We start from the raw sequence: 18606 nt of genomic DNA, 5'->3' as shown, positions 1-18606 counted from the left end.
GAATAACGAACAGCTTCATCAACACGCCGTGTTTAAACTCAGGAATCGACTCGACTCGACTCACCTGGTCGGTCACATCTATCACACCATCAAGTGTGGCTTCTTAATTATTACTGCATTTTTATTTATTTTATTTTTATTTCGGCTTGTGAAGGGGAGGTGCAATGGGACCACATAATAATAATAATAATAATAATAATAATAACAACAACAACTTTATGATCTTACCTGTCCTGTGTTGTAAAAAAATACATTAAATAAACTGTTAGAATCAGAATTAGAATTTAGACTATAACTAAAATCAGCCAATCACGTTAAAGCGTTTTTTTTCTTGCCCTGTCAGCCAATCACGAAGCAGCTCCAGCTCTGTAGCTCAGTGCTGTTTGAAGTGAGGCGGTTTGTTGTGACGAGGCTCTGAGGAGAAAAGACGCTTTTTACACAGAATTACATTCACTTTGTGTTTAAAATCTAAATACTAGAAGCTGAAATTTACAGTAAAACCAGTCACAGTGTTGGTGAGAAGGGGTCAGAGTTTCTTACTGAATGTTGTTGGGTTCAGTGAAGCACGAAGATAAACGTGGGCTTGTGTTTTTATAGACGGTAAAATGTAATAATTATCAGTTATTACTTCAGTATAAAGTATTTAAACAGAGCAGTAAATAGAGCAGTAAATAGAGTGAATAGAGCAGTATATAGAGTGAATAGAGCAGTAAATATTGTGAATAGAGCAGTATATAGTGAATAGAGCAGTAAATAGCATAAATAGAGCAGTATATAGAGTGAATAGAGCAGTAAATAGCTCAGTAAATAGCGTGAATAGAGTAGTATATAGTGAATAGAGCAGTATATAGAGTGAATAGAGCAGATAGAGCAGTAAATATTGTGAATAGAGCAGTATATAGAGTGAATAGAGCAGTAAATAGCATGAATAGAGCAGTAAATATTGTGAATAGAGCAGTACAGAGTGAATAGAGCAGTAAATAGCATAAATAGAGCAGTATATAGAGTGAATAGAGCAGTAAATAGCATGAATAGAGCAGTATATAGTGAATAGAGCAGTGAATAGAGCAGTAGAGTATATAGAGTGAATAGAGCAGTATATAGAGTGAATAGAGCAGTAAATAGCATGAATAGAGCAGATAGAGCAGTAAATAGTGTGAATAGAGTAGTATATAGTGAATAGAGCAGTATATAGAGTGAATAGAGCAGTAAATAGAGCAATAAATAGCATGAATAGAGCAGTAAATAGAGCAGTAGAGTATATAGAGCGAATAGAGCAGTATATAGAGTGAATAGAGCAGTAAATAGCAGTTGTTCATTTCTCTGGTGTTTTCCTCACAGCTCCAGTCAGTGTTCAGCAGACAGGTGAGTGAGTGCACCTGCACTTGTTTATTGTGTCCTCCTTTTTTCTGAGGACACTGAGGGGGAAAAAGAGGTTTAGTGGTTTATTAATTGCCCTACAGTAACAGGGTGACATGAACATCCTGCAGTCTGCACACTTCTCTATACAGCACCATGTCTACGGTGTAAACTCATGTTCAAGGTAAAAACCAATAGCCAATAGCTTAGCAGTTGAAATCCAGATTTATTTGTCAAACGAAGGAGTAAAATCATTAAGACACAACATTTCTACCATCACCACAGCACTAATCCACTTAACACCCCCTACTAAAAATGTAAAAACGAGATAAAGCTCAGTAAAACACAAGCCAAGTGGGGACTATTTATTAGCAATGACATTTTCACAGGCAAACCAAAAAGGTTCTAATTTAATCAGCTAGTAAAGAAGAGACAGCAAAATACCTACGAATACACAAATATGTAAAGATACATACGAAAGAGAAAGAGGGGGAAATAAAAAAGTGGCATTTCTGAAAGTTTTATAGAACAAATAATCAAATGGGAACGGGCTTTAATAAATGCTTCAAACTTTTCTATTCTTAAATCTCATCGGTTGATTAAAGAAACATTTAACAGCCTGAGAAACTTCAGGGTTTTTATGTCCAACAATAACGATGAAATTTCCCCCCAAAACATTATGTCCACTCGAGTACGAAGGGGTCGAGGTATAGAAAGTAATTTTCGGAATACGAATCCGTCAAAAAGAGAAAAGGGGAAAAGAAAAAAAAAAAAAAAGAAAAAATCCCAAAAAAAAGCAGTCTTGACTGAAAGATTTAAAGAACCCGCAGGTCCGCCAACAGCTGTCTTGGCTTTGAATGGAGTACCCCTTTAAAGCCTTATGCACCTGCCCGGTGTACGCTGGCCTCGTCCGCCCCAACCTCGCTCTCTCGAAAGCCATCCAAAAACAGAGGCCAGAGGATGGTGGGAGGAGTGCAGCCCCCGCCTCCCAAGAGAAGTCCAGAGGTGTGTTGCTCAGTGAGCCTCCTGCTCTAAAACACAAGCTTCGTTATCGCTAGCTGACAGACGTTGCGTTATTATCGCTGATGAAGCAGGGGTTGGTTTGGGGGGTAGGGGGTTGTTAAAGTTGAAAGAGCGTCGTCCTCCTCCATCTTACCCCCCACACCCCCCCTCCCCTGTCCTCAAGTTTTCCCCCCTTGCACGTTTACAGGGAGACGTGTGCAGACCCGAGAATCGTGTTGTTGGTGTTAGCTGGATCTGCTGCTGTGCTACGGGGGGGAGGGAGGTCCCGTATGGGCGCACGGGAGGGCCTCAATGCCCCCACCCAAACCCCCGTTTATTTGCCTGCATGCAGCTCTGTGGCTCCGATGCCCCAGACCCGGTGGATTCTGGTGGATTTCTGACCCTCGCTGGAACTGAAGTGAACCGATGCGGAAATCCCCGTTCACACCCACGCCGTCCAGCCTTCGTACAGCTGCGCCAGGTTGTCCAAGTTCGTGGCTTCCTTGATGACATAATCCACCTGCGGACGGACAACGCACAGGTGAGTTAGAACGTAGTGGTTAAAAAGGTGCTTTGCATAAAAACAGCACTGATAGTGAGGAGGGATCAATGCCTGCTCTGTGACGCTCATTCTCCGGTTGGGGTCCATGTCTCGTCCCTCCAGCTTCGCCTTCACTCTTTTCCAAACACTCACAGCGTACGAGTTTCTCTCTTGCACAGCTTAAAAAAAAACAAAAAAAAAAAGGAGTGGAATTTTTATTTATTTATTTTATTAATGTTATAAATGTAAGAACAGAATTCACAGGGTAGTAAAAGTAAATTATTTAAAATGTGAATTTGCGATTAAGCTGCAACACATCGGTTCTGCTTTCATTCTATTTAGATTTTCATCTTGTTTGTGTTTATTCGTTATTGTGCTTTTTATTACAAACCAACACTAGATTTTCTCCTCACAATCTAAACAGAATTTTTAAAGCGTACAGATGAACAGGACGTTTTCACACCTTTCCCAGTCTTCGGGTCCCTGACCGTGCGTTTAGGGCTCGGGGCCAGGCTTTTATTGGTTATGAGCAGTGTGCTGGGCGGTGTGTCTGCTGGGGTCCCCAAGTTGCGAGAAAGGGCTTTGCGAGCATTCTGAGACATGCAGTCTGGCTGCGTCTTTACACCACTGCATCTCACTGCTGCGCGCACACACACACACACAATTAATGAAAGCCACAACAGCAGAATCAAATTAAAATAACACAATCGAAAGAATCTGGTTTCATACCAGCGGCGAAGCTCGTCTGCACAGTTGATGAGGGGCTCGTACAATCACTTCCCCGGTCTGTGACGAGTGGAGACGCAAATCCAACCAGCCCATTATACACACTGCCGGACAAACACACACACACACACACAGCATTATTATGTAGGACAAAAATGTGTTTGAAGTGAACCTATGAATGCATCAGCATTCATACAAACAGTAATCAGTTTTTTATGTACAAACAGATTTCAAGTAGATGCTATCTGGGCTTGATGAAGAGAGGAAAAAATTGGGACACAGAGGTTAAAAAAAAAAAAAAGTACATTCGAGGGGGAAAAGAGAGACAGGCAAGGTGACGAGGAGAGAACTGAATATATGGTCATACAGTGAACGGATGTGTAAAGGTGTTTCTAATAAAGTGTTTATAGTGTGTACTGTGAGTGCATGAGTCACCTCTGGCTCTGTCCTTTGAGCTCCTTGAGGGTAGAGGGAATCTCCTGCAGCAGCTCCACCTGCTCCACACTGCGCGGCTGCCCAGTTGCCTGCACCACTGTGAACAGTACGATCTGCACATTATCCTGCCAAGCCTTGTAGTCACTCAGGAACTGACGAACACTGCCCTCGTACATCACTTCCTCTCCGTCTGCAAGAGCGCTTTCCTCATCCTGAACACCACAAACACAACAGGCCTTAGGGGATGAAAAAGAGAGAGAGAGAGAGAGAGAGAGAGAGAGAGAGAGAGAGAGAGAGAGAGAGAGAGAGAGAGAGAGAGAGAGAGAGAGAGAGAGAGAGAGAGAGAGAGAGAGAGAGAGAGAGAGAGAGAGAGAGAGAGAGAGAGAGAGAGAGAGAGAGAGAGAGAATGCGCATCACACACACCTTGGCCATGGCACGGAGCAGGTGCTTGACGTCAGCCAGCAGGCGATTGTGATTAGACAGAATGCCTTTAATGGTGTCCACCAGCAGCTGCAAGGTTTCAGTAACTGAGTCCAGCTGCTGCTCTCGTTCCTCCTGCACTGCCCTCTGACTTGCCATCTCCTGAGACAGGTGCTTCTGAGCACATGCCATCCACTCAGGGGTGCCTACAGACAGCTCCATCACAGGACTCTACAGACAGACACGGTCAGAGCAGTAAGGTCAGTTGTAAAGCCCTGTGAACCACGTTCTACTCAAGACATGTTCTTTATAACGATAATGTGTTCTAGAGAGAGAGACTCACCAGTCTGTGGAGTAACTGTAGCTCCAGAGAGGAGACCGAGGTGCTGAACTGGGCAGCATAGGAGCACGTGGCCTGGCAGCGCTTCACCAGGTCAAACAGAGCAGCATCCATGCTCAGAGCCTCGGGAGTGCGCGTGCGAAGGCCCTCGAAGTTAAGCACTGTGCTACACAGGAAGGTGACCTGAGTGGTGCGCTGACTCTCCTTCACCACTAGGGCACGCCGCTCGGTAATGGTGCTCTCAAAGTCCTGCAGCACAGGCGCCAGAGCAGGGTTTGCTCCACCTGCCCACTTCAACCTCTGCTCAATGCTGCCTTCGAGTGACGCCAGTTTTTCCTACAAGAATAAGCACACATTTTAGTACAACGTACACAAACACACATCGAGGAGGAAGAGATGACGACATCTAACCTGAACGCTGGCGATGGCTGCGTCGTCCTGACTGAGCTTGTACAGCTTCTTCTTCATGTTGCTGAGTATGATGGAACGAGGCGGAGGGCTGACGGTCATGGGCTGAGAACGATTCCCTAGAATGTCCTCATGCTGCCACTGTAACAGGAAGATTGGAGTTTCAGTTGCATGCACTTCGTATGAGAGCAACAGAGCTGACTGAAAATGAGACACCACAGTTAAACCTCCTGGAACGTTACCTGGAACATGGCGATGTGCAGCTGTGCCCTCTGCAGGCTGACCTTGCAGGCGTCTATACTGAGTTCCAGACGGCGCACCAGGTCCAGCTTCTTCCAGGCCGTGTCGTACGAGCTGGCCAACACCGTGGCTCTGTTCAGCAGCAGCTGAGAGATCCGTCCTGCCTGAACACCCTGCTCCACTGCCTTCTTACACAGATCGTCCAGAGACACCTTCCCCTCAGCACCGAAGTCTTTAGCCTCGACCTGAGCGATGAGGTCTGTGCCAAGAGCACTGAGAGCGCTGCAGAGAGCCAGACCCAGAGCCTGAGTGGGGAGACCCATCAGTATCTGCCTCACAAAGTCGGCCGTGAACGCTTTGATGGGCCGCATCATCTGGTCCTCGCTGACCACCGTGGAGCCGCGGTACATGGGCTTCACTAAGGGGACGGGGCCGTTAGACGGCGGGGCCTCATCGCTGGGAGAAGGGCAGGTGCCTGAGGGAGAGGACAGAAATCTCATCAGCTGTGGAGATCATTCAGCTTGGATTTTTTTTCCAGCTCCAAAAAGCACATTTGCTGATTAAAATATATAACAAAAGGTCAGACGTATCTCCTTTTACCTGACAACGTCTGAGCGAAGGAGGCACACAGCCGGAAGAAGTCGCAGATCGTTTGGAGCCTCTTGAGGAAGAACATTTCCTCCAGGACTTGCCGTGTCTGCACGTTGTCAAAGAAATGAACCTGTGTGGCTCGAGCCTCCCAGATCACATCCACCTTCCTCCAAGCAGCAGGAATATCCATAGAATTCAACTGCAGGAGGTTAAATACAAACGTGTGTGAGCTACCATGCTTTTCCAAACACAGACCAAATCAGACACGTGCAACAATCACCTTTTCTATCAGGAGCCCGAAAGCACTCTCCAGCTGTGCAAACATCCCGTCAAAGGCCACCAGCAGCATCTGTCCGGCGCTCATTTTAGGGGTGTCCTGAACGGAGCCCTCCATGTTCCGAGGCTGTATCAGCTCCGAGTACTGGGCACGCAGAACCCTGAACAGGCACAAGTCCAGGTTAAGGAGTTAAACATCTCGTTTGGATACAAAACTGAGACGGGAAGCAATAAGTAGAATCACAGCTGGGTCACATTTACATCATAAATAAACACTGAGGGAAAATAATGTAATTCTCTTGGAATCAGTACGGTTTATAAACGTGTGTTTTTTACATCACAGAGCCTTTTTACACCTGGTCACTTCACGTGTTGTCTCTGATCTGATATCTATCTGATTTGTTAAAACTGTTCCATTTACATTAGACCACATAAACACGTCTCGGCGAATCAGATATCGATCCGATCTTTCTACTCCCGCCCAAAACGCTAATATATTTGACCTCAATTATGGGGTAATTGTAACTGAACACACTTTGGTGTATGTGGTTTTCAGAACGCAATCATAAAGAAGACGAAAAAACTGGTTACGACGTTTGTTACAAAAAACAGCGTTTACTGTTTGCTGCATTTTCGCTGACAGCAGCAGCGCGTTTTAAGCCCTGACGAGACGCCTGTGTGAAAGATCACCTGAGTGACGTACTTCTGTTTGGGAGGAGTTTAGCGCTGACGTATGTGTCTTGAAAAACCACATTCATTTACACCTGTCCAGTTTCATCTGAAACACGTCCCAGACCACCTCCTGAAGGGGTTTGTACCGTCGGATTTATATCAGTCTCCAAAACGTTTCGGAGGGCATTTAGACCTGGTCTTTTTACCATCGGATAGATATCTGATCACAGAAAACGTGTGAAGTGACCAGGTGTAAAAAGGCCTATTTTAAAAGATAACGCAGTCGGCACAAATGGACAAACAGTAAAAACCATAAAATTTTGTTCCATTATGTATTTAAATCAAATGCAGTTGTAGCTCCTGCTTTTTACAGGTGCACCCAGGTTTAACATCAGCACCAGATCCCTCATAGAACACCTCGAGTCCTCTCTAATCTAATCAGACTACATGTTAACCGCCGCCGTTACCTGGTGACCTCCAGGTAGTGTGCGTCCACATCCTCATCAAGCCCCATAGAAGTGTTGCGTAGATGAGCCTGTAGCGCCTCCCCCAGGCCCTGCAGGGACATGCCGTCTGCACACTGCTCGATCAGAGAGTCCAGCTCAGACAGCATACTCTCCAGAGTGCACTCTCCTTTCAGCATGCAGCGCAGAGCCTCAGGGAAGATGATCTGACGGAAATTGGTGTTCAGCTCCTGCGAAAAAGATCCGTGTTCTGATTGGTTCGGGTGTTTAATCATAACCACGCCTGTGATTTGTAGCTGTACAAGTTGTCAGATGTATAACGTATAGCCCGTTTAAACTATCCACAGAACCCGTCAGACACTCACCTGTAAGCAGGTGTAGACTCCGTTGGCAAGGTAGACAGCCTGGGAGGTGTCTTCAGGGCTGAGGACGTCCAGGTCGTGGGACTGGAGCTGGCACTCTTTCAGAAGCTGCACCAGACATGTGATATTTCCACTCATGCTGCAGAGCTCCTCCAGAAACCAGGCTCCATCACGAGATGTCAGCTCCAACAGTTGCTCTCCTGCGCTTGCCGCTGCACCCTCCATCACCAGATTACGTCTATAGGGAGAAGAAAAGAAAAAATCGAATGTCTTTGGGTGGTGGGAGGAGAGGAATAGAGGGAGAGAGGGAGAAAGAGGGAGAGAGAGAGAGAGAGAGAGAGAGAGAGAGAGAGAGGGAGAAAGAGGGAGAGAGAGAGAGAGAGAGAGACCTGGTAAGATTGCAGAGGGCGGAGATGATGATCCCGGCCAGGCTGAAGGAGCCAAGTTCGGCGTCCTCGTGCAGAAAGACCTTGATACAGCGCTCGATCTCCTGCAGCTGCTCCTCACACACTGGCACACTCGCGCCCTCTGCCTTCAGCCTCTCCACCTGTCGCAAGAGTCGCGTGTTCGTCTCCGCTGCATGGTGCTGAAGCGCCAGCTCCACACTCGAAAGGAACTGACACGTGGTGGCTGGAGGCTGGGGGGCGAACTGCATCTCATAACTGGATGCAGTGGTACAAAGTCAGAGGTCATTTAAAAAACAGACCTGAAATTCAGCTCTGTGAATAAATGGTTTGCAGCAGTAATCAGGGAACAATGTTCAGAGACTCACTGGTGATAGATGGCCTGGCAGTGCTCCACGGTCATGTCGCACATCAGCTCCTCCATCCACTGCTTCCAGGTGTAGACCCTGTGGCGGTGCAGGACAGCTCGTGGGTACAGCAGTGCCACGGTTGCGTAGCTGTGCAGGTGCTCGAGGCAGGCACGCAATATGGAGCGGCGCTGCTGAAGGAGAGCGCTCACCTCTGCCTCCAGAGCTTCACATTGGCTGATCAGATGAGCCTGACCTGCGTTCTGCAGAAACGCTGTAGCGGGAACATAACTAGGTGGACCTACGAGGGGAAGGGAGGAAAAATTAAATCATTGACAGCTTCGTCGTTGAGCTCTGCTGGAGATATAAGCTCCAAACATCAAGGTTGTGTTTTAAATTCTACAGAGATCCCAAGTTTGAGGTGAATACCGAGGTCTATGGGGCTGCTAATCTCCTGCAGTAGGCTGGCAAGCTGCGTGGCCTCCAGACTCCCAAACGCAGCCTGGTACTGAGAAAGCCACTGGTCCAGATCTGACAGCTTGCTCTGGATAGCATCCTGTACGGTCCTCTGCCTCGATTGTAGCTGTGTGTGCTCCGAATATCTGACATCAGAGGGTGAAAAGGCATTAATGAAGTCCGCTTACAACGTAACGACGAGTCCCTGCAAAATGTTCAGTTACTTTAGAAACAAGCACATTATATTAAACTGGCACAACTGCAACGTTAACTCAGCACCTCCTGAGCAGTGGGCTGTGATGTGGTGTTGAGTGGTGAAAGTGAAGTAAGGTGGCATACGGCTAAGTACGGTGAGACACACTCAGAATTCATTGTCTGGGTTTAACCCATCCAAAGTGCACACACACACACATTTATGCTGCGGCGCCCAGGGATCAGTTGGGCGGGGCGGGGTGTGTGTGTGTTTCGGTGCCTTGCTCAAGGGCACCTCAGTCGTGGTATTGCCGGCCTGAGACTCGAACCCACAACCTTACGGTTAGGAGTCTCTCTAACCATTAGGCCACGACTGCCCCAGTTTTCGCATATCCCAGGTTATGGGGGTCAGAGCACAGGGTCAAGCCATAGTACGGCACCCCTGGAGCAGGTGAGCTCAACGTTGATGTCTCGGCAGCTTGGGGGCTCGAACCCCGACCTTCTGATCAGGAATCCAGCACCTTGACCGCTGGACCGTCATTGTTGTTAAGTGGTGGTGCTGACCTGTGCTCCAGCGATTGGATGGGGTGGTCCACTCTGCTGTCTGCTCCCTCCAGAAACGCCATCTCCTCCATCAACTTGCTTTGCACCTTTTCCACCTGAGAAAGCTGGTCCTGCAGCCTCAAGTACTCCTCCACATCCATCTCCACCTGAGGCAGAACCGTCTGCATTTCGTCACGGTTCTTAAACCAGTTCACCTGCAATAAAAGAACAGACTTCATACACTCAAGAGGGAAAAAGTGTAAACTTCGAGATTTGTTTTCTTCACCGAGTTTGTAGTGTACAACAGAGTACGGTATTCAGATGCACGTTGCCATAGAAACATGTTTGGACTTTACGTTGTGTGTAGATCCACCTCACCTTGATCTCAGCTACACGTGAGGAAAACAGGCTGCGTGTGATGTCCCTCTCCATCTCCCTCTTGCTTTGCTTGTTCTCGGCCTGCTGTCCTCCTCCTCCGTAGACGGCGCCGGCAAAGCCCACTTCTCCACCTGCCGTCCAGTCCACCAGGGGATCGTACACAAATGCCTCCAGCAGGGTCAGGAGGGTCTCTCTGCCCCGACGCATCATCTGAATCACCTGAGGGAGACGAAAAGAAACCGATACTCGGTGACTAGAGAAGGGACACAAACCTCAAGAACACAAATGAGATGTTTTAACCTCTGACCTGTTCACAGGAGAGTCTGAAGATTCCTTCCACTCCTGTGACTCCTAACGCAGTCTCGATGTTGTGCGTCATACGGAAAGGAACCTTCTCAGGAACCCTCAGACTTTTCCCTGTTAAAACAATACACGTCCTCATTGACCTGAAAGAACCAGCGACAGGAGTAGAGTGTTACCTGTGCAGGTGAGTTACTAACCTTTCTCGAAGCAGACGTTGTAGTCAATGTGCACAACCTCTCCAGTGGTCATGTCAATCAGCACGTTGTCCAGGTGACGGTCTCCTAAACCGATGATGTAACCCACCATGGACATCACAGCAGTGGATCTGGCATATGACTGAAGGGCAGAGAGACAAAGACATGAAAAAAAATGACAACAGATGGAGGAAGGAAGAAAAATAACAGAAAGGACAAAAGAAGCACAGAAATAAAGAGAAGCAAAGTTTCAAAAGCAAAAAAAGCTAGAAAAATCTGAAAGAGAGACACTAAGTGGTAGAGATAAAGGAAGAAAGGTGAAAGAGAAATAAAGAGAAATTGTTCTTCTCTAACAGTCCTATAAGCGTGTACAGGTAAGAGAAGAGACCTCACTCACCTGCGTGACTTTCCACCACTCGCTGGGCGTGGTACATGAGCACCACAACTCCTTGGCCAGCAGGTTAGGGGGTGTGGCCTCCATCAGCTCCCGTAGCACGTCCCTCATGACGCTGAGTGGCCAATCACGGCGTGACACGTCCAGGCTAAGACCCACGGCTTTAAGAGCCGGTCCAATTTTACTGTAGTAGAGCTCACTGGGACGTGGAACCATGGGCAGGGTCTGTGGCTGCTGGAACGTGTCCTGAACCTAGAGTTCCCAAAAAAAAAAAATACGAACAGGTTTTCTTTTAGTACAAGAACCCTAGAGCTCAGCAGAGCTGCACCGTGATACGGTATGGATTATATAAGAATGTTGTCGGTAGGAGGTCAGTGATGGTAGAGAATCACGTGGACTGACCTTCTGAGCCTGCAGCACAGCTTCACGCTGCTGCCAACGTTTGTAGAGGCCAAAAAGGGGCGTGGCTCCGTCCACCCACTGTATAAGACCAGAGCGAGTGCCGAGAGGCGTGACCGAATAGTGACGGGCGTGGAAGCGCGGACTCTCCTGCTGGTTTACTTTAGTAAACATAGTGTTAACTATGGACAAGAACTGCATGATCCTTTCATCTAAATGTAAATCCTCCAAACCTAGAGGGGAAAGTGGGGGGGGGGGGGGGGGGGGGGGGGCAATCAATATAATCGACATTAAAACATGAGAGAGACACAGAGAAAGAAAGAGTGAGAGAACAGAGAGAAAACAGAGAGAGAGAGAGAGAGAGAGAGAGAGAGAGAGACAGAGAGAGACAGACAGACAGACAGAACAGAGAGAACAGAGAGACAGACAGACAGAGTGAGAACAGAGAGACAGAGTGAGAACAGAGAGAGAGAGAGACAGACAGAGTGAGAACAGAGAGACAGAGAGAACAGAGAGAGAGAGACAGACAGACAGACAGAGAGAACAGAGAGAACAGAGAGAACAGAGAGAGAGAGACAGAGAGAACAGAGAGACAGACAGAGAGAGAGAACAGAGAGACAGAGAGAACAGAGAGACAGACAGACAGACAGAGTGAGAACAGAGACAGAGAGAGAACAGAGAGAGAGAGAGAGAGAGAGAGAGAACAGAGAGAGAGAGAGAGAGAGAGAGAGAACAGACAGACAGAGAACAGAGAGACAGACAGACAGAGACAGAGTGAGAACAGAGAGACAGAGTGAGAACAGAGAGACAGAGTGAGAACAGAGAGACAGAGTGAGAACAGAGAGACAGAGTGAGAACAGAGAGACAGAGAGAACAGAGAGACAGAGACAGAGAGACAGACAGACAGAGAGAGAGACAGACAGAACAGAGAGAGAGAGAGAACAGAGAGAGAGAGAGAGAGAGAACAGAGAGAGAGAGAGAGAGAGAGAGAGAGAACAGAGAGAGAGACAGACAGAGAGAACAGAGAGAACGAGAGAACAGAGACAGAGAGACAGACAGAGAGAACAGACAGAGAGGAGAGAGAGAGAGAGAGAGAGAGAGAGAGAGAGAGAGAGAGAGAGAGAGAGAGAGAGAGAGAGAGAGAACAGAGAGACAGACAGACAGAGAGAACGAGAGAACAGAGACAGAGAGACAGACAGAGAGAACAGACAGAGAGGAGAGAGAGAGAGAGAGAGAGCGCTTGCCCTGACCTTTAAAGAGGTACGGGTAGTTTTTGCCATCAGAGCCGAGGAAGTAGAGTTTTTTGGGCTTGGTCTTGGTGGGAAGAATGGTGATGGTGTTGCCAACATTGTGGATGGTGATGGCATCAGTGGCAGAAACCTCTCCTGGAAGAGCCATCTCCGTGTGTGACATGGAGCCCAGGCGTGGACTGATCTCCTCCAAGCGCAGGAGATAACTTGCTCGCTTTTGAGCTCGCTGCTGCAGACTCAACATGATCTGATACAGTAAACACACAAGAATTAGTTTTTATTTAAACCTAAAACAGATTTTGGTAGAAATAAAGAACAGAAGTAAAAGAGTAAATGAAGAAGAAGAAGAAGAAAAAAAAAGGGAAATGTACTCGAAGTCTGACCTGTTTGAAGGGAACCCAGCTGTTGGCAGGGTTGGCCGGGTTCTGTGGGTTCCGCAGTCGCTCGAGAGCGTTGTGTATGGCCTCACCGTACGTCTCCTGGAACCAGGTCTCATGAGGGGTCTCTGCAGGGGCAGCAGTGATTCTGTGCACATGGTCCAGAGCGAAGACTACAGGCCGCATCAGGGCCGAGTGCTTCTCCCTCATGATGGCCACCTTCTCCTCCCTGAAACATCAGCACCACACCATGGGTCAGAGAATCCACCACCCCTTTTTTAAACCAGGTAACATGTAATGACATATCGCCACCTACAGGGCGGTGTGCTCAATGCTACTGATACGGACTGGGGTTTAAAATGTTTTTAATGAGAAAAATGTAAATGTAAAAAACAGAGAGAAGTCACAAACCCCAACAGAGAGAGATTTAAACATCACCCTGTGGTGGGGTTTAGTGTGATCAACCCTTACTTGCGCAGCGTGTTGTTGTTCTGTACTCTCTTGACTTCGTCCTCGAGCTGCTGGATCCTACGCAGGACATGCATGTGCTGCTGCTGCAGGACGCCCAACCACAACTCGTCCCACAGCACGGTGACTCTGCGCAGCTCCCCAACCAGCATCTGCACCTACACACGTTGAAATACGGGGAACCGGTGAATTGTCGGTCACAATCACAGTTACAGGGTTAAGCGGACCGGGAAAGGGTTTAGGGTCCGACACCGTACCTGCTGGACCATGGTGGGATTCGCAGAGGACAGCATGTCCACGATCTTGCTGTAGCAGTCCTGCATCATGGCCTGGTCCTCGATGGAACAAAGACCCAGCTCGTCTCCTTGGCCGCTCTCCTGAGACGCAGGGGGACTCCCGCCCTCGCCTACACACAGGGCTTCGCCCGGCATGTTCCCCAGCAGGGTGGGCAGAGCCGAGGGCAGCTTTGTTCCTGTCAAAACACACACAAGCACTTCAGATGGTTGATGATTCATGCCACCGAACATTATATTAAAAATCATTCCAGTGTTTTCAAAAGGAGAAAAGAAAAAAAATTAACTGCAGTAACATGTATTCGTGCAGAAGCAGCGAGTTCTGTATCATAGATAAGATGAGCCCAAGTGCTGATATTCTGACAAGATACCTATAATTTAAATAAATAAATCTGTACTACGTAGTGTGTAAGTACCAGTCGCCTGAGCCTCTCCACCCAGTGAGATGGAGCCAACAATAGCGGGGTAGAGGATGAGGTGTGGGGAGTCCTGGGCTACACGACACAGCAGGCTGCAGATACTCTGTCGGATATAAGCCTCAGGGTGGTTCAGTCTGGAGAAAAGCTGTGGGATGATGCCTTTAAAACACAAAACAACTCGCGTAAAAATCGTAAAACAGGAGAGAAAAAAAAATAATAAAAATGACAAGGTACATTGTCAGATTAAAGTGTAAATGGTCAGAGGGTCTTGATTATTGTTGATTATGAAATAAACACTTCTGGTTGTTACGGTAACTCTGCTTAAGCAGTCTACACCCTGTAATTGGGTCATGTTTACTCCTTGTATGTTCAGGGTTCTCACCTCTCCAGGGTGCGGTGGGTGTGGAAGCCAGTCCGAGCTCCAGCCCCTCCCTCAGCTCTCCGGCATGCTTTACAAGCAGGCGCAGCAGACGCAGAGTCGCCATCACGATCACGTCGTCGCTGCTCTGCTTGCTGCTCTGAGGGTTCAGCAGAAGTTTGAGGTCGTCCTCGTCGATGGGTGTCTGCAAGGCAGTCGGTCAGTCTGAGCGGCGGCTTGGCATGATGTTACTCTTACTCCAGTAACGTCATTGTTTACTTAGAACGCTCACCTGTCCGGCGTTGAGCTTCAGGAAGGTGAAATAAGCCCTACAGGAGACACGGTAGAGGCTGAAGATGCGGTCCACCACCCGCCTCCACACCCGGATCAGCCCCTCAGTCACGCGGTCCTCCACCTCCGCCAGCCATGGGCAAGAGCTCAACAGCTGCCTCCAGATCACATCCACCAGATCGTCTTCATCGTCCTCTTCATTCTGCAGTGCCATGTCCTCGTCCTGGAGACACAACATACTGTATATTTGTAGCCAAAGTGCAGAACTCAAAACAGCCAACAGTGAAAAATGACAGGAGTGTGTTGTTCTCACACACACACACACACACACAAAAAAGTGGAAGAGAGACCTGAATTCCAGCTGGTCGACACATGGCCTGGCCGAGAATGCTGAAAATAGTCTCCTTGTCTTCGTCGCTGGTGCCAGACGGCAGCAACTCCTCGATCTCACTTTTCTCTCCCGGCAGCAGAGGAACCCCTTCTCCTTGACTAGAGAATAAAGCAGGACATGCTGGTACATTACTGGACAGCAGAGGAAGCATCTTGTACTACAGTATTTCTATAGATCTCTCACACACCTCGCATTGTCAACAACCTTCCGGCCCCATCTGTAAGCCCAGCTCGCTAAAGCAGCCCAGGATTTGGCCACTTCAGGTGCCTGGCTGGCAGAAAGCTGGTACAGTTGGCCTAGGACAAAGTCTGCTTCTCCGACTCCCACGCTCACTGACGAGAGGACAAAACACCACCGTGTGAGTGATTACGATAAGGCTCACACGATACACGACGTTTCACCCGCCGAAATCCCTTCCGAAGCCGATAACGGAGTAGGTACGTAACAGCAAGCAGATGACTCCGATTTTTAACAAAAGGTTTCTTCGCCTTGATATCGTGTAAATCGACTAGCCGTTAAATTACGTAGAACGACGAAGCGCGAACGAAAACCTCGATCTGTCGTTCGAGTGCTGCGTGAAAACGGTATGTACCTGAGGTCTCCATGGTAATGCTCTGTATACCCTGCTCCTCCACAGGCAGCTCCAGCAGGGCGGCGATGTTCTTGCTGAGGGCCGAAGGAGGTCCGCTGTTGTTTTTCTTCACCACCTGTTTGAGCTGAGGCGTCAGGTCCTTCCAGTCGGCCAGCAGCCACTTACACAGCGTGAGGATGGAGCGGCAGGCGGCGCGCTCGCACTTTCCCGAGCGGCAGTACGACAGCGCGCATGAGCTCAACATCTCCATAGCAGCCACTGACTGACCTGGGGGGGGGAGGAGGTGGAGTTTCTATAGTGTTTGTGCATCCTAAACGTGTTTTCTACAGAGGACTACATGTACTACTGTTAACCCTCTACTATAGAAACAACAGGATGTTAGAAGGACCCAAAATATACAAGTCATCCAACTGCTTCAGCTCTTACACAAGCAGCTGCACTCACCTGCAGTGAACAGGACTTTAGCCCTCTCGATCTTCAGCTCTGGTCCCCATTTCTCAGCTATGGTGCCCTCTATTGACAACAGTCTGAAGCTCTGGACCAGATCCGAGGACTCTGGGTCATCGGCTGACGCTTCGCTGCACTGCGCAAGGAGGCGTGTGGCCAGAGCGATATTCCCCTGTTTACGAGCAAACTTCACTGCAGTCAGACAAAGCTCCACCAGGTGAGAGTCCACAGGACCAGACGAGCCTAAGACGGTAAACCACGATATCGTTACCTTATTGTTAAGGTACCGTCAGACGATACACAGGTAGGGCAACAGCAACCCACCTCTTAGCTTCAAGAAGAGCTGTCTCTGAAACATGGTGTATCTGAGCGCGTGGAGCCACGGCTGAACGTCCTGCTGCTTACACGTGCTCAGAGCGTCGCTGTATAGCGGGATCAGGCATTCCTAAAGGTACAAAACATCATCAGCGGTGCTTTACAGGAGCTGCAGTAAAAATCACTGGGTTTGCCTGACTGACCTCTGAGGGGTGCTGACTGCACAGGAAGGTCTCCAGAGAGCTGGCACAGTGGAGCTGAAGGGTTCCCAGGGTAGGAAGCGTGTCACACAAGGTGAGCGTGGACAGACGCAGAGGTCCCAGAGCAATCCGGCCCGTCTGCTTCAGGTACTTCACCAGAGTGCTGATGAGGTTCATGAGAAAAAGACACAGAGGCTGGGATATTAAGGGTTCTCTCCTCAGGGGGTCAAAACAGCTATGAACCAGTACTGCAGAGCTAAATAAATACAGAAGTGCAGTGTGTTCATGGAACTCACTCTGATGAGGGTAAAACTTTCTGGTCCTGCTCATGATTGGCCGAGGTGACGGCTCCTACAGCGCTCCTCACCAACTGAACCTCAATGGCCTTCTGCAGCTCTGATGGATCAGGACTGAGTACAGCAGGAAGGAGCCGCTTCAGGTCTGTACACACACACACACACACACACACACACACACACAGGTTAGCCATGACAAGAACATCAGGTTAACATCAGGTAAGCAACAAAGATGATTTTGTTACACAGGCACAGTGTTGTCTAATCTTTAATGTTTCAAAACGCTAAAGAGAAAAACCAAGAGTCGTGTAGAACAGTTTTACTAATCTGACAGAGAAGCTTTTGTAAGATACGAATATTAAAATGATATCTGCTAAAGTGCTGACACTGGAGTCGCCTTCCTATCAGAGTGCGGTTTCCCCAACAGCTTCACGGCTAAGTCGTTTCAAAAAAACTTTCCACGATAATAAATAAACAACACATAACACGTGACGTTCTGTTCTGAATGAAAAATAGCACTCTGATGCCCCTTTTCCCCCGAGGCAGTTTGAGTGCAGGTTCGGAGCCTAATTTAGAACCAGTTCTTTCTTTTTCGACAGCCAAAGCACCGGCTCTGAACCAGGAAAAGTGGTTCTTAAGTAGAACCAAAACGTCGCTGGTCTAGACTTAAGAACCGCTTGCGTCAGTGGCTGTGGGCGGGGCTGTGGGCGGGGCTACTGTTAGTATATACCTTAAGTATACTAATGTTTAATACACTTTTACTTTACCGCGATATGATACATTATCAGCACACATGATAGTAAGTAGCTACATGCTAAGGCTAACTTTTTTCTGTGTTAATGATAAAATAACGTTATGTACTTTCTCCATAACAACCTCCGTTTATACAGATTACATGGAGCTGCACGTACACGTTGGATTCGCCGCGTTTGGGTGTTAATGTAGGTTCACAAAGCCATGAGCATTAACAGTAAAGCAACATCCGCCATTGTTGATGTTTGTGTTTGTCGCTGCGTAACGTGACACGTGTACAGTGACGTCAGACTCGGCTCTGTGACGCTCTCTAACTGTTGGAAAGACAAACCGGTTCTTAGAAGGTTCGCCAGTGGAACCAACTTTGAACCAGCACCAGTACTAGCTCTGAACCAGCACTCGGGTCTTTTTGGTGGAAAAGGGCTATGAGATGTAAGAGGAAGAACTTAAAGATGTGCTGTAATGAGAACATTTTAACAACAGTTTAAAGTAAACACCGGGGACGTCCATGAGCTCAGTAGGACATTGGATCAGTATCTGAGATCGGCTTTTTTCAGTACCTAGTTTTTCCTTGGTGTTCAGGAGGCCATAATCTTCACCAGGAAGCAGCTCTAACTGTGCACGGCACTCTGTAAAATCTCCATCCTCAAACCTGCTCAAAGCTCTGACACACACACACACACACACACACACACACACACAGATCAGAT

At 48.1% G+C, this 18606-nt stretch overlaps 1 protein-coding gene across 3 annotated transcripts in view; it reads right to left on the bottom strand.

Annotated features, from left to right (window-relative positions):
* Window positions 1-1565: 1565 nt before the first annotated feature.
* The window catches only part of smg1 (SMG1 nonsense mediated mRNA decay associated PI3K related kinase), a 34893-nt gene continuing 17852 nt past the window's right edge, over window positions 1566-18606 (bottom strand). For all 3 annotated transcript variants that reach the window (XM_060892510.1, XM_060892511.1, XM_060892513.1), the window contains exons 26-62: window positions 18457-18560; window positions 17144-17288; window positions 16851-17010; window positions 16657-16777; window positions 16330-16575; window positions 15886-16152; window positions 15481-15625; window positions 15253-15391; window positions 14904-15125; window positions 14636-14816; window positions 14251-14412; window positions 13799-14013; window positions 13545-13699; window positions 13080-13302; window positions 12697-12943; window positions 11450-11679; window positions 11051-11299; window positions 10657-10795; window positions 10464-10573; window positions 10157-10375; window positions 9800-9993; window positions 9017-9189; window positions 8609-8888; window positions 8226-8498; window positions 7840-8074; window positions 7478-7704; window positions 6343-6499; window positions 6072-6261; window positions 5474-5946; window positions 5235-5372; window positions 4827-5159; window positions 4487-4714; window positions 4064-4275; window positions 3632-3732; window positions 3366-3542; window positions 2975-3081; window positions 1566-2881 (exon numbers count right to left, since the gene is read on the bottom strand). In XM_060892510.1, the coding sequence (XP_060748493.1) occupies window positions 2804-2881; window positions 2975-3081; window positions 3366-3542; window positions 3632-3732; window positions 4064-4275; window positions 4487-4714; window positions 4827-5159; window positions 5235-5372; window positions 5474-5946; window positions 6072-6261; window positions 6343-6499; window positions 7478-7704; window positions 7840-8074; window positions 8226-8498; window positions 8609-8888; window positions 9017-9189; window positions 9800-9993; window positions 10157-10375; window positions 10464-10573; window positions 10657-10795; window positions 11051-11299; window positions 11450-11679; window positions 12697-12943; window positions 13080-13302; window positions 13545-13699; window positions 13799-14013; window positions 14251-14412; window positions 14636-14816; window positions 14904-15125; window positions 15253-15391; window positions 15481-15625; window positions 15886-16152; window positions 16330-16575; window positions 16657-16777; window positions 16851-17010; window positions 17144-17288; window positions 18457-18560 (7255 nt within the window). In that variant the 3' untranslated portion in view covers window positions 1566-2803. The remainder of the gene's footprint in view (window positions 2882-2974; window positions 3082-3365; window positions 3543-3631; window positions 3733-4063; window positions 4276-4486; window positions 4715-4826; window positions 5160-5234; window positions 5373-5473; window positions 5947-6071; window positions 6262-6342; window positions 6500-7477; window positions 7705-7839; window positions 8075-8225; window positions 8499-8608; window positions 8889-9016; window positions 9190-9799; window positions 9994-10156; window positions 10376-10463; window positions 10574-10656; window positions 10796-11050; window positions 11300-11449; window positions 11680-12696; window positions 12944-13079; window positions 13303-13544; window positions 13700-13798; window positions 14014-14250; window positions 14413-14635; window positions 14817-14903; window positions 15126-15252; window positions 15392-15480; window positions 15626-15885; window positions 16153-16329; window positions 16576-16656; window positions 16778-16850; window positions 17011-17143; window positions 17289-18456; window positions 18561-18606) is intronic.

The sequence above is a fragment of the Tachysurus vachellii genome, chromosome 18, assembly GCF_030014155.1.
Source record: "Tachysurus vachellii isolate PV-2020 chromosome 18, HZAU_Pvac_v1, whole genome shotgun sequence".
Lineage (NCBI taxonomy): Eukaryota > Metazoa > Chordata > Actinopteri > Siluriformes > Bagridae > Tachysurus > Tachysurus vachellii.
The sequence above is the reverse complement of the archived record's forward strand: the minus strand, read 5'-3'. Positions and strand labels throughout refer to the sequence as shown.